Source organism: Poecilia reticulata, linkage group LG14 (assembly GCF_000633615.1).
Source record: "Poecilia reticulata strain Guanapo linkage group LG14, Guppy_female_1.0+MT, whole genome shotgun sequence".
NCBI lineage: Eukaryota > Metazoa > Chordata > Actinopteri > Cyprinodontiformes > Poeciliidae > Poecilia > Poecilia reticulata.
In genome coordinates this window covers 20,398,907-20,418,396 of record NC_024344.1, presented here as the reverse complement: position 1 = coordinate 20,418,396, position 19,490 = coordinate 20,398,907, and the positions used below count along the sequence as shown (strand labels likewise).

Genomic DNA, 19,490 nt, shown 5'->3' with positions numbered 1-19,490 from the left:
TGTCATGGGTTTGTTGAGACCACATCTAGTACTGAGAATAAATATATCTTACAGACCATAACAGTAAAGAACTGATCACTTGTTTATGTTTTTAATTAGATTTGATATATTTATTTCTTCAATATTATTTTTCATGTCAGTGTTAATGTCATGAGGCTAATGACTCCATGACACTTTGAATTTGACTCATTAGGATTTGATTAAGAACCAGATTTGTTCTTTGTAATTTTTGTCCAGTAAAACTATTAATCTATAAATCAGTAGGTCTATATAAAGATATAATCCATGTTTCTGTCCCATATTTGTACGGCATTAAAAGGACCTGGAACTTTTGTTTTTCCACTGAAAGCTCTGGTTTGCACAATAAATGCCATGTGGGTGAAGTTTTATGGTTGATGCTCTGATGTCCCATTCTCCTGAAGGCAGCACAGAGCTGCACCACCAGAAACTGACAAACACTGAAAAGAAGAAGAGCTATGATTAATGTAGTTACAGTTCTACCCATGTTTTAATGTTGCAGAGATCAGTTGTTTTGCAAATAGTTCAAAGTTTAAACTGGCATTGCTGTACATCTTTTATCTGGTCATTTTGTGCAAGATTTAACAAGTAGAAAATGGCACAAAATAAGTTTTTTTTTTCCTCTCTGATTGGCTGCTGTGCTGTTAGACTTACAGATTTTAACTTGAATGTTCATTGCATCTTTTGTAGACACCTGTGAAATTAATTTCTATTCCCATCACTTTTTTGTTCTCTGGGAAATTATTTTTGATGATAATACAGAAACAAGCATAAAAATCAAAACATCTACAATAGTGATAGGAGTATTAATGATAAAATAATGGTCAGTGGAAAGTAGCCTACAAATTCTTTGATGGGGGGCGGTGAGGGACCTGGATAAAGGCTAGGGGGGGCGCTGGCCCGAAAAAGGTTGAGAAACACTGCTCTAAAAAAGTTTATTTGTAAAGCAGCAGCAGCATTCTTACACATTCTTATTGTTCAAACTAACAGAAACAAATACTATGTACATAAAAAACGAATGAAGAAACACACAATTACATACAATAAAGAAACATTGCAATGATAAAAGCTTAGACAAATATAAACTAAGAGGTGTTAGAATATGAAGCTATTTTACAGATGATATAGCTTCCTTCATTTAAGCTTTGTTTACACAACACTGTTGTCTGGAAACAGTCAAATGTTGATTCAGGTAAAGTTGCACGTTTAGACGTCACTTCTCACTGTTTAGACGAGCTGTAGTCATCAAGCCAGGCCACTAGATGGTGCTGTGGTTTTAGTATGTCGTCAAAAGTTGACCCTTAATCTAAACCTCACACTGCAGCCATGTGTGTTTTCACACTTGTGGAGTAATTCAAACCACTTGTGGATGATGTTCCCAAAAACTTAAACTCTGAGACCTGGTTTCTGTTTCAGAAACTGTGATTTCTGGTGTGAACAAGCAAATGGAACGCAACAAAACTGCTACGGTTTAACAGGAAACCAGATTTGTGTAAACAGGACTTTAGTTCTGGTTCTGGGACCAGAGGAGTCAACATGGTTTACATCTGATAAGCAACTCCAAAGACCATTAACAACATTTCAGACCATTAACAACATTTAAAATTCTGAGTCAGAAGACAGATGACGGTCTGTTTGTTACAACCAACCATTTCTGAATACGTTAAAGGTGGAACTTTGAATCAGACGCAAAGACCTACTTTTATCAGCTGAGAGCAGAAAACCAAGGCTACAAACCGAACAATAACAAATTAGGAAATATATTGCCTGGTCCCATGAGTTTGATAGTAGGGTCAAAATTATTCGGTGTTTGGTTCAGGTTAGTGGCGCTGACGTTACGGTGTGAGCAGGATTTTCTTGGCACACCCTGTTGAACCCGATTGCTGAAGTCCCAGAAGCTGCTGACCCAATCTATCCCTTATGACCGCAGTGTGTCTGTCTTCTGAATGTCTTACGGCAATATGATGATCCATGTCACCCATCCCAAATCACCTCGAACTCCAGCTGCCAAATCTCAATCTCTTAGAACACATTTGGGACGTAGTGGAGCGTGGGAATTGCATCATGGATGTGCGGCAGCAGTGTGATGGTGCATGTCAATGTGGACAATAGTCTTTTTGACTCTGTGTCAGGAAGTATTAAGGCAGATCTGCATGGAAAAGGGGGCTGGATGTTATACTCGAAAGGTTTTCCTGTTAAAGTTGGCTGCATGTCGTTAATGCTGATGCATCATGAGCGATGCAACTGTTGCATTGGGGTGTGGTTCAGAGAAAGCTGAGCTCAGAGTCCAACTTTGAGCAACTTGTCCTTTTAACATGACCCAGATCATCAAATATTTATCCTTGACTCTAAAAGTCTTTAGAGTCAATGATAAGTCTTGGTTGAAGCAGACACTTGCTTCAACCAATCATCAGGCTTCTATTTCAAGGTCCCTTCATATGACAGTAAGAATTATTGTATCATCTCAGGTTGTCGTCCTTCTGCTATCATCCCTTCCTGCAGGAACAGAGTCTCTTGTTGCTTCTGCATATCTCCTCAGACCCTAAATAGTTTTGGACAGAAAGATTTCCTCCTTATTTGTGTTTTTGCTACCTTTGTCCTCCATTTCTCCTCCCACCTGTTCCGTCACCCACTTTCTTCTCCTAAGAGTCAACTTCCTGTTTTACTTTGTCTTCTGTGGCTTAATTACATGTAATTCATGCTGTACTCCAGAGGGAGAGATGCCTACACATTTTCTCTTTCAGTGTCACTTATATTCTCCCTCTGTTGCTATAGCAACAAAGAAATTGATACCTACGCTCCTCTGAGAACAGGTCTTGTTTCACTGGACGTTCATGTAGCTCTAGCTTCAACCGAGAAGGTCTGAAAACGAGAGGATTTTAAGGTTTAGTTTTAAAACAGAGAAACAGAAGGATTTGGAGGATCTGTGACCAAAAATAGTTTTTATTCCAACTATTGGAATAAATGTAATGTTTTGATTGTTGATTCTATGTTGCATGACTTTGTGTTTTTGTGTTTTTGATGATGCAAAGCACTTTGAAATGCCTTGCTGTCGAAATGTGCTATACAACTAAAATTTGATTTATTGATTGTAGCGTACTAAAAAAGATATATGTTCCAGTTGATCCGAGGTTAAGCAGCGCATCTATGAATTCTGAATTCTAGCTTATTTCATTTGTACTGATGTTCTATTTTGATCCCTTCTATACTATTGTAGTTTTGGACATTTCTCTTTGCGTCACACGTTGCTGGATGGAAAGTTGTTTTTAATTATGCTATATGACTATCCTTGTGAACGATTATTTTAAGAGCACCATCAACCCTCGCATCATGTTTGGTATATTTGGATTTTTTTCTGTCAGATCTTTCACTTCTTGCACCAAATATCCAGGATGACCGAGACCAACACTCAGCTTATTAACATAACTGTTGATTTCCACTCAAACGCTGACCCAGTTTCATTTAGTTCAAGAGACAACAGTTTGACATCTTCTGGGTCTAATTTCCAACTTCCCTCTAGACAATAATGTAAGTCTGACCTCCAGAAGGCAGCCTGCATGAGGAAACCATCCTAACACTGGGATCTGCAACACCCACAAATCATTTGCTGCGACATTAGTGGACCTCTCATGTTCTTTGTAGTGTCTAGTCTGTGGAGACGTAGTAAAAAGCTTCAGCTCAGGCTCTCGCAGGGAAACACTTTTGAACTGAACGTTATAGTTACATTTGATTTCATCACTTCTTCCACATAGAGGAAGTTTTGTTAATGACAGCTGATGTTTTTTGGCCTTTTTTAGCGTTATAAATTTGCATGTCAGTCACATACCCCGGGATCCCATCGTTAGTTTTTATACGTGTGCAGCTGTCATGTTTCCACACTCAGAGACGTCGGCGCCTTGAATGTTCCAGAATAGCTCAGGTTCAGGAGGGCAGAGACTTCCACCTCTGGAGGTGAGGTTGTGAGAACGCTGAAAAATGTGGTGCTAAAAAAATAATAATAATAAAGTACTCCAGTGTATTTAGATACTCCTCCTGTTTGCTCTCTTGTGTCTTGTCTTGGCTGCAGGAAGAGGCAGTGAAGTGACAGAGGCCAAATAACACAGTTTGAACTCTTTTATTTCTCATAACGGATGCAGAGAAATCTTTTAATTACAGTAAACAGACACCAGAGTCAGCAGCAGTCTCCGTCTGCAGCACATCCAGTTATTCTCTTTCTGAATCTATGATTTATAAACGGTTATGGACATGGAGCTTCAGAGTAGACTTTAATGTTTCTGTGAGTCTTGGCTCTCTGCTGCCCCTGTCTGGCTACAGATGTGCACTACATTTCAGCCCATCAGTGACCTTTTCTTCATTGTTCTTTATTTGTCTCACCTACAGTTTGGCCTGGTTAAACAGTGTTGGTATAGATTTAGATTAGCGTTGTGGGGGGAAACTAATAGCTAATCCTTGATTATTTTTTAAGCAGGAATACATACAGCAGACTGTTAAGTAACTGATGGGCTATGATGTGGGGAATTTCAGGATTCAAGCTTTTTTTTATATTCTAATACTAGATTCTAGGGCTGCAACTAATAATTATTTTAGTAATCAATTAATATACCAATTATTCAGTAGATGAGGGAGGTTAAACAATGGCATTTTCTGCAGAGTTTTCATTTAACCACTTAAGTTTATTTCATACAATAGTAGTAATAAATTAAAATATGCAAATAAATTAATAAACTCCTTTTCAAAATAAAAAAATGATTGCCTAAAATGCAAAAACAGCATTTATTTAGTGAACATTTGTGGCAATAGGTGCATTCTAACATCTACATGTGGAAAAACTCTATCAATACAGTGTAGTGATAATCTGATTAATATTTTTGGGTAAAGCTAACTTTAACTGTTGTATCATTAGATCTAGAGATGGTCAAATCAACATGTGTTTTCACTGTGTTTATTGGCTGTTTATGACATAAATAAATATCATAAGACCTAATGAGGAAAATCTTTGTTTCCACAGGCGTATGGGCCAACATCCAAATGTCTCAAACCAGCATGGAAGTGGTCCAAGGGAAACTGGTGCGGCTAATAGCCTCATACGTTGGGAACCCAGACGCTGACCTGGCCACCAGCACTATCCTCTGGAACTTTGTGACGGACAGCACCCAGCAGGTGAGGAGGAAGTCTAATGTGTTTCTGTTCCCCTGGCTCTAAACCTGGGAGAACCTGTCTTCCAAAAAGCTTCCAGTGTGTAAACCGCTTCATCCCGGTCCAGTTTAGATCAGCGTCTGGGTATTTTTGGTCTGCTGAGCGTGGATTAATGAGCTGTGCAGATGGAAGAGTGGGATTTGGGCAGATTTATTCAAAGTGAGTTTTCTGTGTTTTTGAACAGTCATCCAGTGTCCTGCTCTCATTTGGAGCCAAAAACACAGATGATAAGAATGAAGTGCGACAGCTCTGAAGCTTCACCTGAGTTGAGACACTTTCGAGAAAGCAGTAGTGAAAAAAACAGCCATAACTCAGCCGCACAACCAGGCATGTAGGACTTTTAGTGCAGAAATATAGCAGACACTCTCCTCCCTAAGAAGATACTGTTACCCAGTGAAGATGATGTAGACTATCATCATGCTGGCTAATTCTTGCTTTGTGTAAAGGCCCCAACATTTCATGTTGGGGAGAAAGTGGAGCAGCTGTTCCCCCAAAGTCGGGTATATCAAACTTGTTACAGCTTACTGATTTTTTTGTTGCAGAGCTGTGAATAAATTGGTAAATCTAAATACAGGGAACAACCAGAGGAACAGCTTTAGTTTGTTGAACAAACAACTAATTGCCTCTGAGGGAGTGTGCGGCGTCTGATACTGAGACCTTGGCATCAGTTTGTTGGGGTCCTGTGGGTTATTGAAGTCTGTTCAATGATTTGAGATTCTTCCTGGCAGGAAAGGTTGCAGTCAGGAAGTTTTGCTGACTGGTTCGTTTGATCTGCTCCAATGTTGTTGTGAATGGAAAAAGCCCAAGTTACACAGACATGAACATCCGGACTCCATCTTTTAGTGGAACATTGCAGTTCTGCTGCATCTGTCTGTTGTCTTCAGGCTGTGACTGTTTGGGGCTTACACCCAACCCAGAAACCGCCTACAATCTGGCCTGCTGTCGTACGAGTAATCGCAGGCCTTTGCTTGAAGTGGCAAGAAAAAGAACAATGTTCTCTCTGACAGAACTTAACAATAAACAAGTACCGGTACATATTTATCAGAAGTCCTCATACGGCCTTCCCACTGCTGCCTTCATCAGTGTGGCATCAGTGGGCATCAATTTTCTTGAATTCAGAACCCAGACAAGAAAAAGGTTCTGCTCAGACGCTGACAAAGAACAATCTGCAAGAACTTTGAAACCATCAGAATAACTTTTTTTTGCAACCCTGATACAGAGAATGTCCATTTCTCTGGTCTTGTAGACAATGCATGTACAGACCTGAACTCATTAGATACTGATGTTCATAAGATACACTCACCTGAACTGAACTGAAATCTATAAACTGGTTTGAAAAAGATATAGTTTTTTTCTTTCTTTGTCTTTTGTCTGCGTGTGCGTCTGTAAAAATCTAACCTCACCCAAGAGACAAAAGCTTGTCATACTAGTGACATTAGAAATGACTTGGTGCATGATGATGATGATGATGATGATGATGATGATGATGATGATGATGATGATGATGATGATGATGATGATGATGATGATGATGATGAAGGAAGACTTTCGAGTCCAAATTGAGTTTTTGGAACTGTGACATGATTTTGAAAAATGACGAACATTTTCAATTTTCCAAGCCAGAGATGTCGGGATTATGAACATCCTTGAGACCTCTGACCCCAAATGAGTAAGCATGTTAGTCAAACTGCTCTCTCTGTCCTGGACAGATGTACTCAGGCCTGTTTTTAGCCGTATGTGCAGCTGTTGTGCTAAAGAGAATAAGAAGTTGCTGTATCCGTCCTACACAGGTCATCAGCTACACCAAAGGCACCATCAACGAGGGCAGCCTCCAGTTCAGGGGCCGCGTCGGGTTCCTGAAGAACATGCCTTCGAGTGACGTCTCTCTGTACATCAACAACACCAAGGAGTCTGACACCGGCCGTTATGTGTGTCAGGTCATCATTCCTTCTGTTACTTCTAATCCCGCTGAGGTCTCTCTTGTGGTGAACGGTGAGGAAAACCTACTAAATGTCTGAATTTCAAGGTTTGAATGAAGATATGCTGCTGGAAATGGCAACACACCCAAAACCTCTGACAACTTCTGTGTTTCCCCTCAGTCCCTCCTGCTGTTCCCAAGTGCTCTGTGTCCGGGAAGCCGGTGCTGAAAGGGAACGTGACTCTGATGTGCACGTCTAGTGCCGGGAAGCCTGTCCCACTGTACAAGTGGAGGAGAACCAGTCCTACCTCCGAGGTCTTTTTTGCACCGATGCTCAGTGAGTAAAACTGCAGTTTTGATTCCATCAAACTCTGTAGGCACTACGAGGTCAAATTGAAAGTTTTGTCATGTAAACTAATGAGAGAGAAATACATTCATTACATTTTCTACACTTAAAATTTTTTTGTCTTTTGCATCTTATTGTAGCAGTTCGTTAGCATAGCCAGCAGTCTCCATGTGTAAAGTTGAGATATTGGAGATATTTCCCTCAACTCTGAGATATCCAAACTACTGTCAACTTTTCTAAATCCAGCAAATTTCACAACAGACAGAATTTGAAACTTTAAAGGATAAAACAGAGCAATATATGAGAAGAGTAAATCTGCTGTAGCTACTCCATTCACCCTTCCTGTTATCCTTCCTGAAAGTTAAACATTATCTGTGTCTCCGTCGCTTTTTCATGCGCTTTTTGAAATATTGCATCACAGCGAGTTGACGGAAACGTCAAAGTGGCGACATTTTAAAAATTTGCTCAAAATCTGACAATTGGATGGAAACATAGTTGGGGATAGTTTCATTTATCTTTGTGAATTACTTGTGTGTTCAGTCTGATAATAGCATGCTTTACAGCACAGACCAACATACTGCAAAAAAGATATAAAGGTTAATAAAAATTAGTCACGTATGACTGATGACTTGGTGGTTCGACAGTTCAGTCCAGTTCAGAAAACGTGTTAGACTTGTTTCTTTGATTGTTTTGTTTTTTTGTTTTGTTTTTTTACTGAGTCAAATGTATGAAGTGGTTTGTTGGAATGCGTCTCCATGACAACCTGCCACATAGTTTGTGCAGAGTTCACACATCCTAAACACACAGAAAGCTGTTTCTAATGGTCGAACGCGTGTCTGTGGTCACCCTGCTGCTTCAGATGAGAACACCGGGAATCTGAAGTTGAGCAACCTGAGCAGCAACATGTCCGGGACGTACGTGTGCACAGCCAGCAACACGGCAGGAAGCGAGACCTGCTCCGTCACCCTGGACATCATCAACAGTACGTAACACCAGACATAATCGCAAACTGTACTTAAACTTCTGAATCTATGAAGCAAACTCCGTTTTCGTTTTTTGTGTGTGTGTGTCACGATTTCAGCCAATAAGGTCGGAATGATTGTTGGCGCTACAGTCGGATCAGTCCTCGGTTTCATCTTCCTCCTCTGTGTCTGCGTCGGGTTCCTGTTTATTTTCAAGAGAAGAAGAGACAACGAGGACGACATGGCCAATGAAATCAAGTGAGTTCGTCTGGTAACATTTATACGAATCAAAACTGATGTCAGAAAAGCTCATTTTACCAATATTTCAATGTTGGCGGGATAAAGCCATAAAGTATTACATACATCATCCGTATCTGACACACTTTGCATAAAAATACAAGGGAAAAAAATCCTCATAATCTGACAAATGGCGACAAACCTCAAGGAACTAGAATTGATTTGTAAAATTCTCAGCTACGAGAGATAATTGATAAAACTTCTTCAAGTTATTACAGTACAAGCTACACAATGTACTTTGTTACTCCACTCTTTTCCATATTGGTTTCAATTCTAATACAATGACAGGATGAAATCAAAAATGTGTTCAATACTGCATGAAATCTAAATCATTTTAAATCTACTTTTGTTAGTTTTTGCTATACAAAGCAGTGAAACAGAAAGAAGATGTGCATTTTCTTTAACATAACTGTAAGAGTGAGTTATGCGTTCAGCAGAATTAGGAGGTGAAACAGGAAACTCATAAAGTTTAATCAGCTCAGAGGTCAACAGGTCTGCTCCTGCGCCTCAGCATGCACCGCTCTTCACCTTCACCAGGTGTCCATCCATCCTCCAAAAGCCTTAAAAAGCATTAAATGCATGTATCTCAAATTAAGGCCTGAAAATGTGTTGAATTGATAAAACAAAACAAAAACATTTTGTCATGACAGGTTATTCTACCGTATTTGAATCGGTGTCAGGAGTGAAAAAAGTGGATCGTTCCTTTAACCCCTGATGTCCCCCCAACCTGCAGGGAAGACGCTCAGGCTCCGAAGCGCGTCTCCTGGGCGAAGAGCGGCATGGGCTCTGACGTCATCTCGAAGAACGGCACGCTGTCATCCATCGCCTCCAGCCCGCGCCACAAAGACAACCACCACCACCACCTGCAGCAGTATCCCCAGCACCCGGCCTCGGACACAGCCTCCATCATTACAGCCACGGGCAGCGCCACCGGCTACAGACCTCCCCGCCACCAGGGGGCCTCCACTCCCACCCATTACAGCTACAACAACAGCAGCACGCTGCCCCACGGACAGCCCGCCACCGCCCAGGCCGCCAACGGCAGCTCGCAGGCGGTCCAGGAGCGCTACGGCCACCTGCCCCAGGCCCAGCAGCTGCCCCAGACCTACGCCCAGCTGCAAGGGAAGTTCCAGCCCGCCCCGTCCCCGCCGCCGCTGCCCACCTCCACCATCACAGTCTCCAACATCCACCGCATGGGAGGGGTGCCCATCATGGTGCCTGCGCAAAACCAAGCAGGCTCTCTGGTCTAACTAGAAGTGCCGCGCCACGCAGTTGGACTGACCTGAGGCTCAGCCGGGTCTCTGGAGGGAACGCTTTGTGTTTTTATTATTATTATTATTATTTTTATTTTTTTTTTAGCAAACCGGACGAGAGGAAGACGTCACTTACTGTTAGACGCTTTCAAGTCAGCAGGCTGCCATGACAACCATTCAAGACATGCTTTTTACTTGCTTTATATTCACTCTTTATATTCTGTTCTCACTAATGACGTATAGATAAAATTCCCTTTTCTACTTTTTTATTGTCATGCCGTTCTCCAGCTGTTCACCCGGCAACCGGATTGTTTTTTTTATAGGGTTTATTATTCCCAATTTTCAGCAAAGATGTTACAGGAAATAGGCGGGACGTAAATCTCAGCCACCCTTTTTTACAACAACTACCTGAAGGATAAGTCATTGTTTCTTAAGACCCCTTCACATTGCAGCGTTTAAAGAAAAGTCCAGAATATGTTTCATCTCTGCAGCACGTGGAACAATAAAGGTGGGTTCACACTGCAGCCTGAAGTGACCCAATTCAGTTTTATTTTTTTACGTAATGTGACCTGGATCCGATCTTTTTATGGCAGTGTGAACAGCACAAGTCGGATTCTTTTTCGAATGTGACCCATATCCGATTCGAATGTGACCTAACGGCCAGGTCGCATTCATCTGAACTGAACGTCACTGATTCTCAACAAATCTCACTATTCTGCGTCCTGATACGCGCAAGCGGGAAGAAAAACAACAACCATGATGGACTATAATGATGATTAAGTTGTTAATATGCTGGACAACAACTTCAATTATGTAAGCTAAGCTATACAGTTAGCCTCCATGTTTACTTCCGCAAACACTGAGCACTTCTTCTTTTTATGGCGGCTGACAGAGTATTGAGAACGCTGTCGCTATTGCGCCCTCTAGTGCGCATGCGGGACACTTTCAGGTAGTTTGCCCGTTCACACTGTAGAACGCATACAGGTCGCAGTTACTGGCAGTATGAACGGCCCCGGCAAAAAAAAAATCGGAATTGGGTCACTTCAGGCTGCTCCCAGCAATATACTCAAACCTCGGTGAGGTCTTCGGTCGCAGATGTTTTAGTCATGACGCCCCAGAAGCGTCATCTTTGGCACCGAGACGGGAGACGGATGAGGAGGAATAACCACGAGGTTTGAATCGCAGATTTTACTTTTCCCCACAGCTCGACTCTTAAAAAGCGACTCCAAGGGTTGAAAGTCTCACTTTGATCAGATAAGCGACGAGAGGAAAAAAGCACACATTCTGCATCTGGAGTGCATCATTCATTCGGTCTGCTCAAACTAAGTTATGCCTGCCGAGCACAAAACGTCAGTCTGAGGTGGGGCGACGCATCCGCACAGAAACCTGTTAGTAGCTGATGAAGATACCGTGTTGGTTTTCTCCTCCCGTATTTAGACGGAAACTCTACAGATTGTGAGGAAGCAGCCTGTGGTGTTGCGATGGAGACGGAGCTTTGCGTTTCTGTGAAAAAGTTTAGATTTGCTGTGATCCGTTCAATGTTAGAAGGATCCTGGAGATCCTGGCTTAGATCCAGCATGAAGGTTTGGGTGGATGGAGTTCAGTTTGAAACATCCTCTAGTCTCTAGTCTCGAAATCTGCTTTGATTCAGAATTGCTTCGTTGTAGCTCAGCATATTTTCACCCTTGCATTATAATATGTTAAGTTTGCAGTAAGACAAAAAACATCTATATAAATATGATATTTGTTAGTTTTTAAATGTGTTCCAGACATTTGATTATTTTTTTCAGGTCTAATCTGTATGGTTGGTGATATTGAACATTGATGGCAAATTAATCTGAAACACTGGATACTGAACCAAAGACAAAATCGTCTTCGTTCCTGACATGTTGCATCTTTTCATAGCAGCAGATTCACTTCAGGTTACTTACGAAGTTCTAATCTGAGTTGACGATTTCTGAAATTATAGAGGCAAGCACAAGGAAGAGAACTGTTGAGAGACGTAAGAATTTTATTAATTTAAAATTGGAACCGCTACCTTATGGAAATTATTTAGCCATATTGAACAAATCCAATACAAGAGAGCACATCAGCATTTTTACGTGTCTGCTTTGTTTCAGCTGTCAGTTTGGTAATGAAAAGGGAAAAACTCAGCTGTGATATAACGCTGCAGTAAAACTCAGATGTTTATTAAGCCTGTAAATGTGGAGATGAAATGTTGGGGACAAAAGTAGCGTGACTTTAAAACTTTCTGAATATTTTACAGGGTAAATATTGTGTTGAACTGTGAAGCTCTGAATAAATGACCCCATGTTTAAAACAAACAGAAAACTTTAATCTAAACTGTTGACAACGGTATCGAAAAATCCCAATCGGAAAAAGTCCAGCTTTTACTTTGAATCGTGTTTCTTGCTGGAGGGATTAACTATGAAGGGCTGACTTTCCTTCTTTTGCATTAGTTTTTTATTATTATTATTATTAGCTTATAATCACCAAAAGTTATAACTCACTATTCCAGAACAATTTGCACATTCTGAAATATTTAATAGGAAGAGTTACAAACTTAAAAATTGTGTCAAAAATGGCAGGAGGAATCCAATAACGAGTAAAAATGTATCAAATATTTGTTGGTTTACAGAGAGAACCTTCTCCACTTGCAAGAATTTAAACAGATCTCACTCTGAACAAATTCTCTTCTTTAGGAATGTGTCCAGGTGACCGCATATATACGTTTCCTTATTGAAGATGTTTTAATTTTTTGACAGATTTTGATTTCTTGTCCGCTTTTGAAAACATTTGTCATAGTTTCTCCTTTCTCCTGCTGTGCTTTCTTTTTTTTTTTCTTTTTTTTTTTTACACACAGACATTTATTAGCTGTCTGGCTTTTGACCACGAACACAGAAAGCGAAAACATTCCAGAAACGAATGATTTGAAACGTTTCTTAGCTGCGGAGCATTTTTGTTGAACGTCGATGACACTTGAGCAAACTGGAAAATGTTTTGTTTCTTACGATTATCCGACTCTGTGTTTTAGAGTGCGACTGAGTCATTTAAATGTGTACATTGATGATTATAATGTATTGTTAAAGTCGAGCCTTTATTTTTCTACAGCAAACATAAGAGCACGTGAGCAGCGTTTCTCTTTACTATGTAACTTTATGAACTAAATAAGTGCTCTCCATCACAGCAGGGAGCATTCTAGAGGCTTCCTGTGGACAAACAGGCGGTGAAGCGTCTTATTTATACAGAAGGCCTAAAGTCCAGACATCGATGTGCATTGTCCACTTGTGTACTCCATATTTATGTTCATGGAAAAAAATGCCTGTTATTTTCAAATAAAATATAAACAAACTCTTGCGTATGCTTTTTGTTTTGTTTTTTCTTTAAAAATGGTTTATATGTCATATTGCTCCACACTCGATGCTACAGCTGTTGCTGAAAAGCTGTAACATTTATTCTTTCAGGATATTGATTCAGAAAGCATCAATGTGAAAATACGAGACCAATTTGCACAAACGGCAAACAGATGCAACCTCAAACCTTTCTTTTTTTTTTCTTAGGTTTTGTTGTCTCTAGTGGCCTTTATTTGAAAGTAGTTCGACAGGAAACGGGGTAATGAGAGAGAGGGAGAAGTCATGCGGCAAATGTCGCCAGGCCGGGAATCGAACCTGTGACCACCGCCACGAGGACTAAGGCCTCAATACGCTTTCCCCCCCAATCACAAACACTTCTGAACAGACGACAAAATCATCTCGAAAACAAACCCACTGCCTTTCTTTCCTCTAAACTTTCATGCAAGTGTCATTTCCGGTCTTAAACCACAAGGTGGCAGCAAAGCAGCTCTGTTGCTGAGGTAAAGAAGAGCGTGGGAATGGCATCAGTTTCCATCGATTTTTACTTTTTTTTTTTTTTTTTTGCTGCAGTAACACGGGGTGTAACGTTTGCTGTAAATCTGCAGCGGCCAGATGTCCAGCCTGCCTGACTCAGACCGATCCACACAGACTCTGCTCTGTGACAGCAGCCAAAAATGCATCTACTAAATACTGACATGAGGGAGTTGAATATTTAATTTATGTGATCACTTACTTCATGTTAAATGCACGTATTTAATAGTCATTGCTTTGTTAGAAATCCATTTTCAGTTTGACATTAAAAGGATTTTTTCCCCCCCTTTTCGTCAGATTTCGTTGGTCACGATTGATTTGTAAAAGCGATAAAATGCTTTCACACATGGTTAAGCATATTCTCTTACACAGTTTACTCATAGATATGTCTTAAGACGTGAGCTGGTGGATTTTTGAACACTGGTGCAGTGAATACATAAAAGAAAGCAATAACATAGAGGGCAGAAGTTTATTTGAATTAGCAATTAAGCGATGTAACATTCATCTACATGGGGCAAAAGGGAAAAAAAATGCTAATATGCAAATACATACACAGTTATTAAAATTATTTGTTTTCAGTCACTGAACTTAAAAAACAAGATTTACAAGTGTAGGTGGCTGCACCGAGTGGAATGACAATTACAGTAAATAAATGTAAAAAAAAAAAAATGTACAACATAATATATATATTAATATTTCAAAATAAATTTTAAAAAAAAGTTTGAAGAGCACTGGATATTTATTGTGAAAGAAGCTTTGTAACGCACTGCACTGCACCCGTAATAGTAGTGTGTTTCTTCTCACTCTAAAGGAACTACAGTACTGAGTTGGCAGAAAAAGGTGCATGGCTTTTGTATTCTTATGAATCACGTTTCCCCATACAATCCACTTTACATGGATGACTGTATATATGTGTTGAAAAGAGCAATCGTTCCGTGATTAACGGCTTTGTAAATAAGCCTAACAAAAACAGTGTCTGTCAGAGCAAGAAAAAAAAAAACAAAACCAAACATGACAACGAAATGAGAGATGACAAGAGAGAAGTGATATCTGAAACTGGATCCCTGTACCAAAGTGATCTCTTGTGATCGTTAACCAGCTTATCATGCTCCATTAGTGAAGTCCTGTAAAAGTGGGACTGGACCGTTCCGATCGCTTTTTCAGGCAGCGGCCATTTTGGTGTCTGGCCTGAGACGGGTGTGCAGGGAAGGACGAGGTGAGCTCAGCAGGAGGCAGTAGTCGTAGTTTAGACGGATGAGATAATGCGGACGGTGTCGATCCATGGTTGGTAATGGAAAACGAGGGGAGCTCATGCAGACTGGGCCAGAAGTTTAGGAAAGTCCTGGGGAGCGGGACAGGGCGGGGGGGTCGGTTTCTCTGTCACATTTCACTCCTGGTATGACGGTTCTTTAGGTGGGACAGAGGACTGGAAGGGAAGACAAATCGAATTACGCCGCTGCATTCTCGTCAGATCACTGATTTCTGGGAGAGTTTGGATGATGTTTACCTTTTAATATGTAGTCCGTCAGCAGCGTAGGCACCTTCTCACTGTCTTCCTTCATGGCATAGAGGACTGTTTGGAGAAAAGGTTCACAGTCATTTCACGTGTCGGACCTTGCGATCGATTCTCACGTTCGGTCTCGTGCGGATGCTTACTCTTTGTGAGCATCTGCAGGTCGTCGACAGACGGAGGGGTGGTTTTCTTCTTGTATGGAATCACAGTGTTCAGATACTGAAACCAAGAAAAAGCTCAGAGTGTTTACCAAGAAAGAGGAGTGATGAAAGGAGCACACTGTCACCGATGTGTACCGCTGAACACAAACACGGAGAACAGGAACTTCTGACTTTTTTTTTTTTTGCTCGGTCATTCATACTTCATACGCTGCGGACAGGAAGGATCTCCAGTAGTAGTCAGTCTTGGAAAAAAAAACTCTAAAGAAGCCTCTGACTAAGGGTTGATGCTGTTCTCAGGTCATATCTCAGTGCCAAACGCTTTCAAACCTCAGGCAGTTAACTTCTATCTAACACACACACAAAAAATAAAATAAAATTTATCACCAGAAAACCAAACGAAGAATGTTTACAACTTACACGGCACCAGTTGTCTGTGTGCTAAACTTTCAGCTAAATTTTCCAGTCAGCTAAACAGTACAGAAGATTCAATTATCATCAGTTGAGAGAGCTAACACGATGAGTCAGCACATTACCTGCTTCTCATTTCCTGTGCTTCCAAACGTCTGCCTGATGCCCGTCTGCAGGATGTTGGAGAGGCCCTCCATGCTGAAGCGCTACGGATCACACACATACACACAAACACACACGCACATAATGAGTGACTGTCAAAAGTATGTTTTCTTTGCAAAACTCTGCGGATATCTGTATATCCTTACTCAGTTCTCTTTCATTTGTGTCACATTTACAGTATTAAGTAGCTCAAAGTAGAACTACAGACACAGTTTTCGTTTATTTGCTCGACATTGGCACAGATTCAGGTGTCTGCTCTCTCAGATAAAACCACCGTTTGTGCGTTGCATGTAGGGAAAACCCATTAGGCCCGTGTTATTGAGCAGGAGCAGAGTGAGCTGAACTGGGCTGGTCCTGGACGTAGACGCTCCTGTAAGATCATTTAGAGTGTAATGGATCTGACATCCATTAGTGGAAGAGCCAGAGAAGGAAGGAGGAAGAGCAACCAGGCTCTGGGATGTCACTTTTCTGTAATTCCCTTAAAGATATAACCTTTTGAAAATAACAATACTTTGAATAACTTTTATTAAAAATATATAAATATTTGTTTGACCTATTTTTTTAAACTGTTTACTGTGGTGTGAAAGCATGGCACGTGACGGATCATCTGTGAAATACTCTGGTTCTTTTGACTTCCCCCAGTGATCCGGAGCTTTCCAGAAAGAACCAATCAGGGCCAGGAGGAGGGTCTTAGTGCTGTCAATCACCCTCCATGTGGCGCAGCTCATCCCCCTCCCCATCTATCTCCCATGCCTTGTCATGAATGCTCAGATCAATTAGCATAGCTACAGATGACTACGGATAAACTGTAAGTTGTTTGTTCGCCATTAGCACATTTAGCAGCGAGTACATGAGACTGACTGACGGTGCTAAGACCCTCCTCCTGGCTCTGATTGGTTGATTTTGGTCGGGGCGGCGCATTTCTTCAGGCTACGATAGCAGCTCAGGAAGAAGGTGGAGGAGGTGGATCTTTCCACAGACCATCAGTCTCATATTATACTGTCACGACATGGTGACGTACTTTCTTTCATAAAAGTTACACACTGTACCTTTAAGACCACATCTAATTCGTTTTCATGCACAGTGATCTGAAAATCATCCTGATTACCAGAAACAAAGGCTTGAAAACATCAGTTTGTGTGAAATCAATAATGAGTTTGAGTTGAGTTACTGACATAAATGAACAAGTACAGACCCATTCGCTTTTTTGTTTTGCTTTTTTAATGGGTCTGGAAAATATATATCCTAACAGAGTAGTGGAAATTATTCCGTGTATTCACCTTGACCGGCATGGTGCCGGTCTTCTGGCCAGATGAGGCGGTGTTGGCCCCGTTGGAGGGCGCCGTCCCGCCCCCCTGCAGGCTGAGCGCCTTGTCCCGCCGTTTGCGCTTGCTGCTGTCCCGCTGCTCCTTCTGCCTGTTCTGCACCTCCATCAGAGCTGTGATGAACGTGTTCTTCACCTCCTTCTCGAACTCCAGCTCGTCCCGCCGGGCCAGCTGGTTGACCAGCTCCTCTGAGTACTCCCGGATGGCGGCCTCCACCCTGTGCAGCAGCTCCATCAGCGCTGAGCTGGGCATGCAGCTGAGGCCTGCAGGACGGGAAAAGACGAGACGGTGAGAGTCCGCCGGGAGAAAAGCAACAACACGACCACAGACAAACTCTACAGGCGACGCAGAAAATGCTGAAGGTGTTAAAGAAAAACAGTCCCAAGTTTACCAAAATATTTTATCCAGTAAAAGATGAAATACAGGGGGAAAAGAGTAGCAATCATATTTTATGGGAATTGATAAAAAAACAAAAAACATCTTTGCTATGCTTAGTCTTCAAAACAAGTTACAAAAATCCTCATGTGATCCAAACTGAAGACGGCACCAGTCTCTCCTGCTGCACAGCATCTGTACAACGTGGTTTTGGCAGCGTCGTGCTTCAACGATATCGAATAAACGTAGTAAATAAACACAACGTGTAACAGTGTAGATGTTGAACACAGGCTTCATGAAAGTCAGGAGCAATAAACTGTTTATTTCCTTATATTTAAGATCATGGTGTATTCATGGCAGCCATACTGGGTTTTTGTAGTCTTCAATGAAAGAGCTACACTTTATTGAGTATTTTAAATGTTTTCTATCCGATTTGGATCTGAGAAATGTCCACTTTAGATGGAACAATGTATTACTGCATTATATGACTATAAACAGGGTTATGAGTCAAAACACTTCATTTTAAGGCCACAGATACTGCTATTGGAATAGAAACAGTCCTAAAAAAGTAAAAAGCAACTTATTTTAATACAAAGATAAATTTTCTTATTTGAGCAGCTATAAGAATAACCTTGTTTATAATGTCATGCAATCTATTAGTTAGGGATAGGGTTAAACATGTGTTGTGTATATTTTATCCACATGTTGAGTTTTAGTTTTTTCAGACTTCTCCATTTTTGTTTCATCTTTATTAAATAAATAACAAATATATAATGAGTGATTTTTTTTTTACACATGATTTTATATAACCTGATAAAGACCAGAATAGGGTCTAGAGACTAAAACCTTTCACCGTGAGTCCAGCTCTTCACTCTGACGACACGACGAAGCCCAAAGTGTAAGAAAACCTAACAAATCTGAATCGACGTCGCCCAAATTTACACTCAGGATTCTTTTCTCGTCTACCTTCGTAGGAGCAGTTGTTGTTGGAGGCCTGGGACAGCTGCCTGATCTCCTCCAGCAGGGACGGGTTGGTCCTGGAGGAGCACAGGCTGCTCTCCTCCTCGTCCTCCTCCTCGGTTTCGCCGGGATCTGGAGAGTTCTCCATCATCTCAACGATCTCCTCAATGACCTGAGACAGAGAGAGAGAGAGATTTGGCCATGGTTAAGTGCATACAGATGCTTTCCATTTATAAGTAGCCAGTGAGATGCCCAAAGCCTCCTGCGTAGCGATGCATTTTATCAATTATTAACGCATGCAGGCGTGCAGCGCCGTACAGCAGCAGCGGTGTGTTGGACAGCTGTCTGAACAGCTGGATCGCCAAAACACTCAACACTATTTTCATTGGAGAAGATGAAGAGTTTGTCGCAGACGAGTTTGTTGGCCGACTAATTTGCAAAGTTTGGTTTGAATTTGAACACTTTTAATGTTGCTAATGTTTGGGAACTCTTACTTCCTAGATAAGACCCGAGAATAGTTTTTCTTTTAAACGATTTTGGTGATTTATCAATAAAGGAAAAGGACCAAACGTGGCCTGCAGATCTACTCTCAAGACTCCGACAGAGATGGAAGACAGCCAGTGGTGGAGAAAGTACTCAAAAAATGTACTTAAGTAAAAGTACAAATACACAGACAAAAATGTACTCAAGTAAAAGTAAAACTACCACATTA

At 41.1% G+C, this 19,490-nt stretch overlaps 2 protein-coding genes across 3 annotated transcripts in view; one reads left to right on the top strand and one right to left on the bottom strand.

Moving 5' to 3' along the window:
• esama (endothelial cell adhesion molecule a) overlaps nucleotides 1–10,255 on the top strand; it is a 54,215-nt gene extending 43,960 nt beyond the window's left edge. Inside the window, exons 2-7 of one of the 2 annotated variants that reach the window (XM_008428405.2) lie at nucleotides 5,027–5,178; nucleotides 7,005–7,206; nucleotides 7,314–7,469; nucleotides 8,338–8,460; nucleotides 8,560–8,698; nucleotides 9,471–10,255. In XM_008428405.2, coding sequence (XP_008426627.1) covers nucleotides 5,027–5,178; nucleotides 7,005–7,206; nucleotides 7,314–7,469; nucleotides 8,338–8,460; nucleotides 8,560–8,698; nucleotides 9,471–9,987 — 1,289 coding nt within the window. In that variant the 3' untranslated portion in view covers nucleotides 9,988–10,255. Of the gene's footprint in view, nucleotides 1–5,026; nucleotides 5,179–6,841; nucleotides 6,892–7,004; nucleotides 7,207–7,313; nucleotides 7,470–8,337; nucleotides 8,461–8,559; nucleotides 8,699–9,470 lie in introns of those variants that run through there. The other variant, XM_008428406.2, reaches the window with a different exon arrangement.
• Nucleotides 10,256–14,324: 4,069 nt separating this feature from the next.
• Nucleotides 14,325–19,490, bottom strand: part of fez1 (fasciculation and elongation protein zeta 1 (zygin I)) — a 20,333-nt gene continuing 15,167 nt past the window's right edge. The window contains exons 4-9 of the mRNA XM_017308526.1: nucleotides 18,785–18,981; nucleotides 17,399–17,706; nucleotides 16,082–16,162; nucleotides 15,531–15,606; nucleotides 15,382–15,447; nucleotides 14,325–15,300 (exon numbers count right to left, since the gene is read on the bottom strand). Coding sequence (XP_017164015.1) covers nucleotides 15,284–15,300; nucleotides 15,382–15,447; nucleotides 15,531–15,606; nucleotides 16,082–16,162; nucleotides 17,399–17,706; nucleotides 18,785–18,981 — 745 coding nt within the window. The 3' untranslated portion in view covers nucleotides 14,325–15,283. The remainder of the gene's footprint in view (nucleotides 15,301–15,381; nucleotides 15,448–15,530; nucleotides 15,607–16,081; nucleotides 16,163–17,398; nucleotides 17,707–18,784; nucleotides 18,982–19,490) is intronic.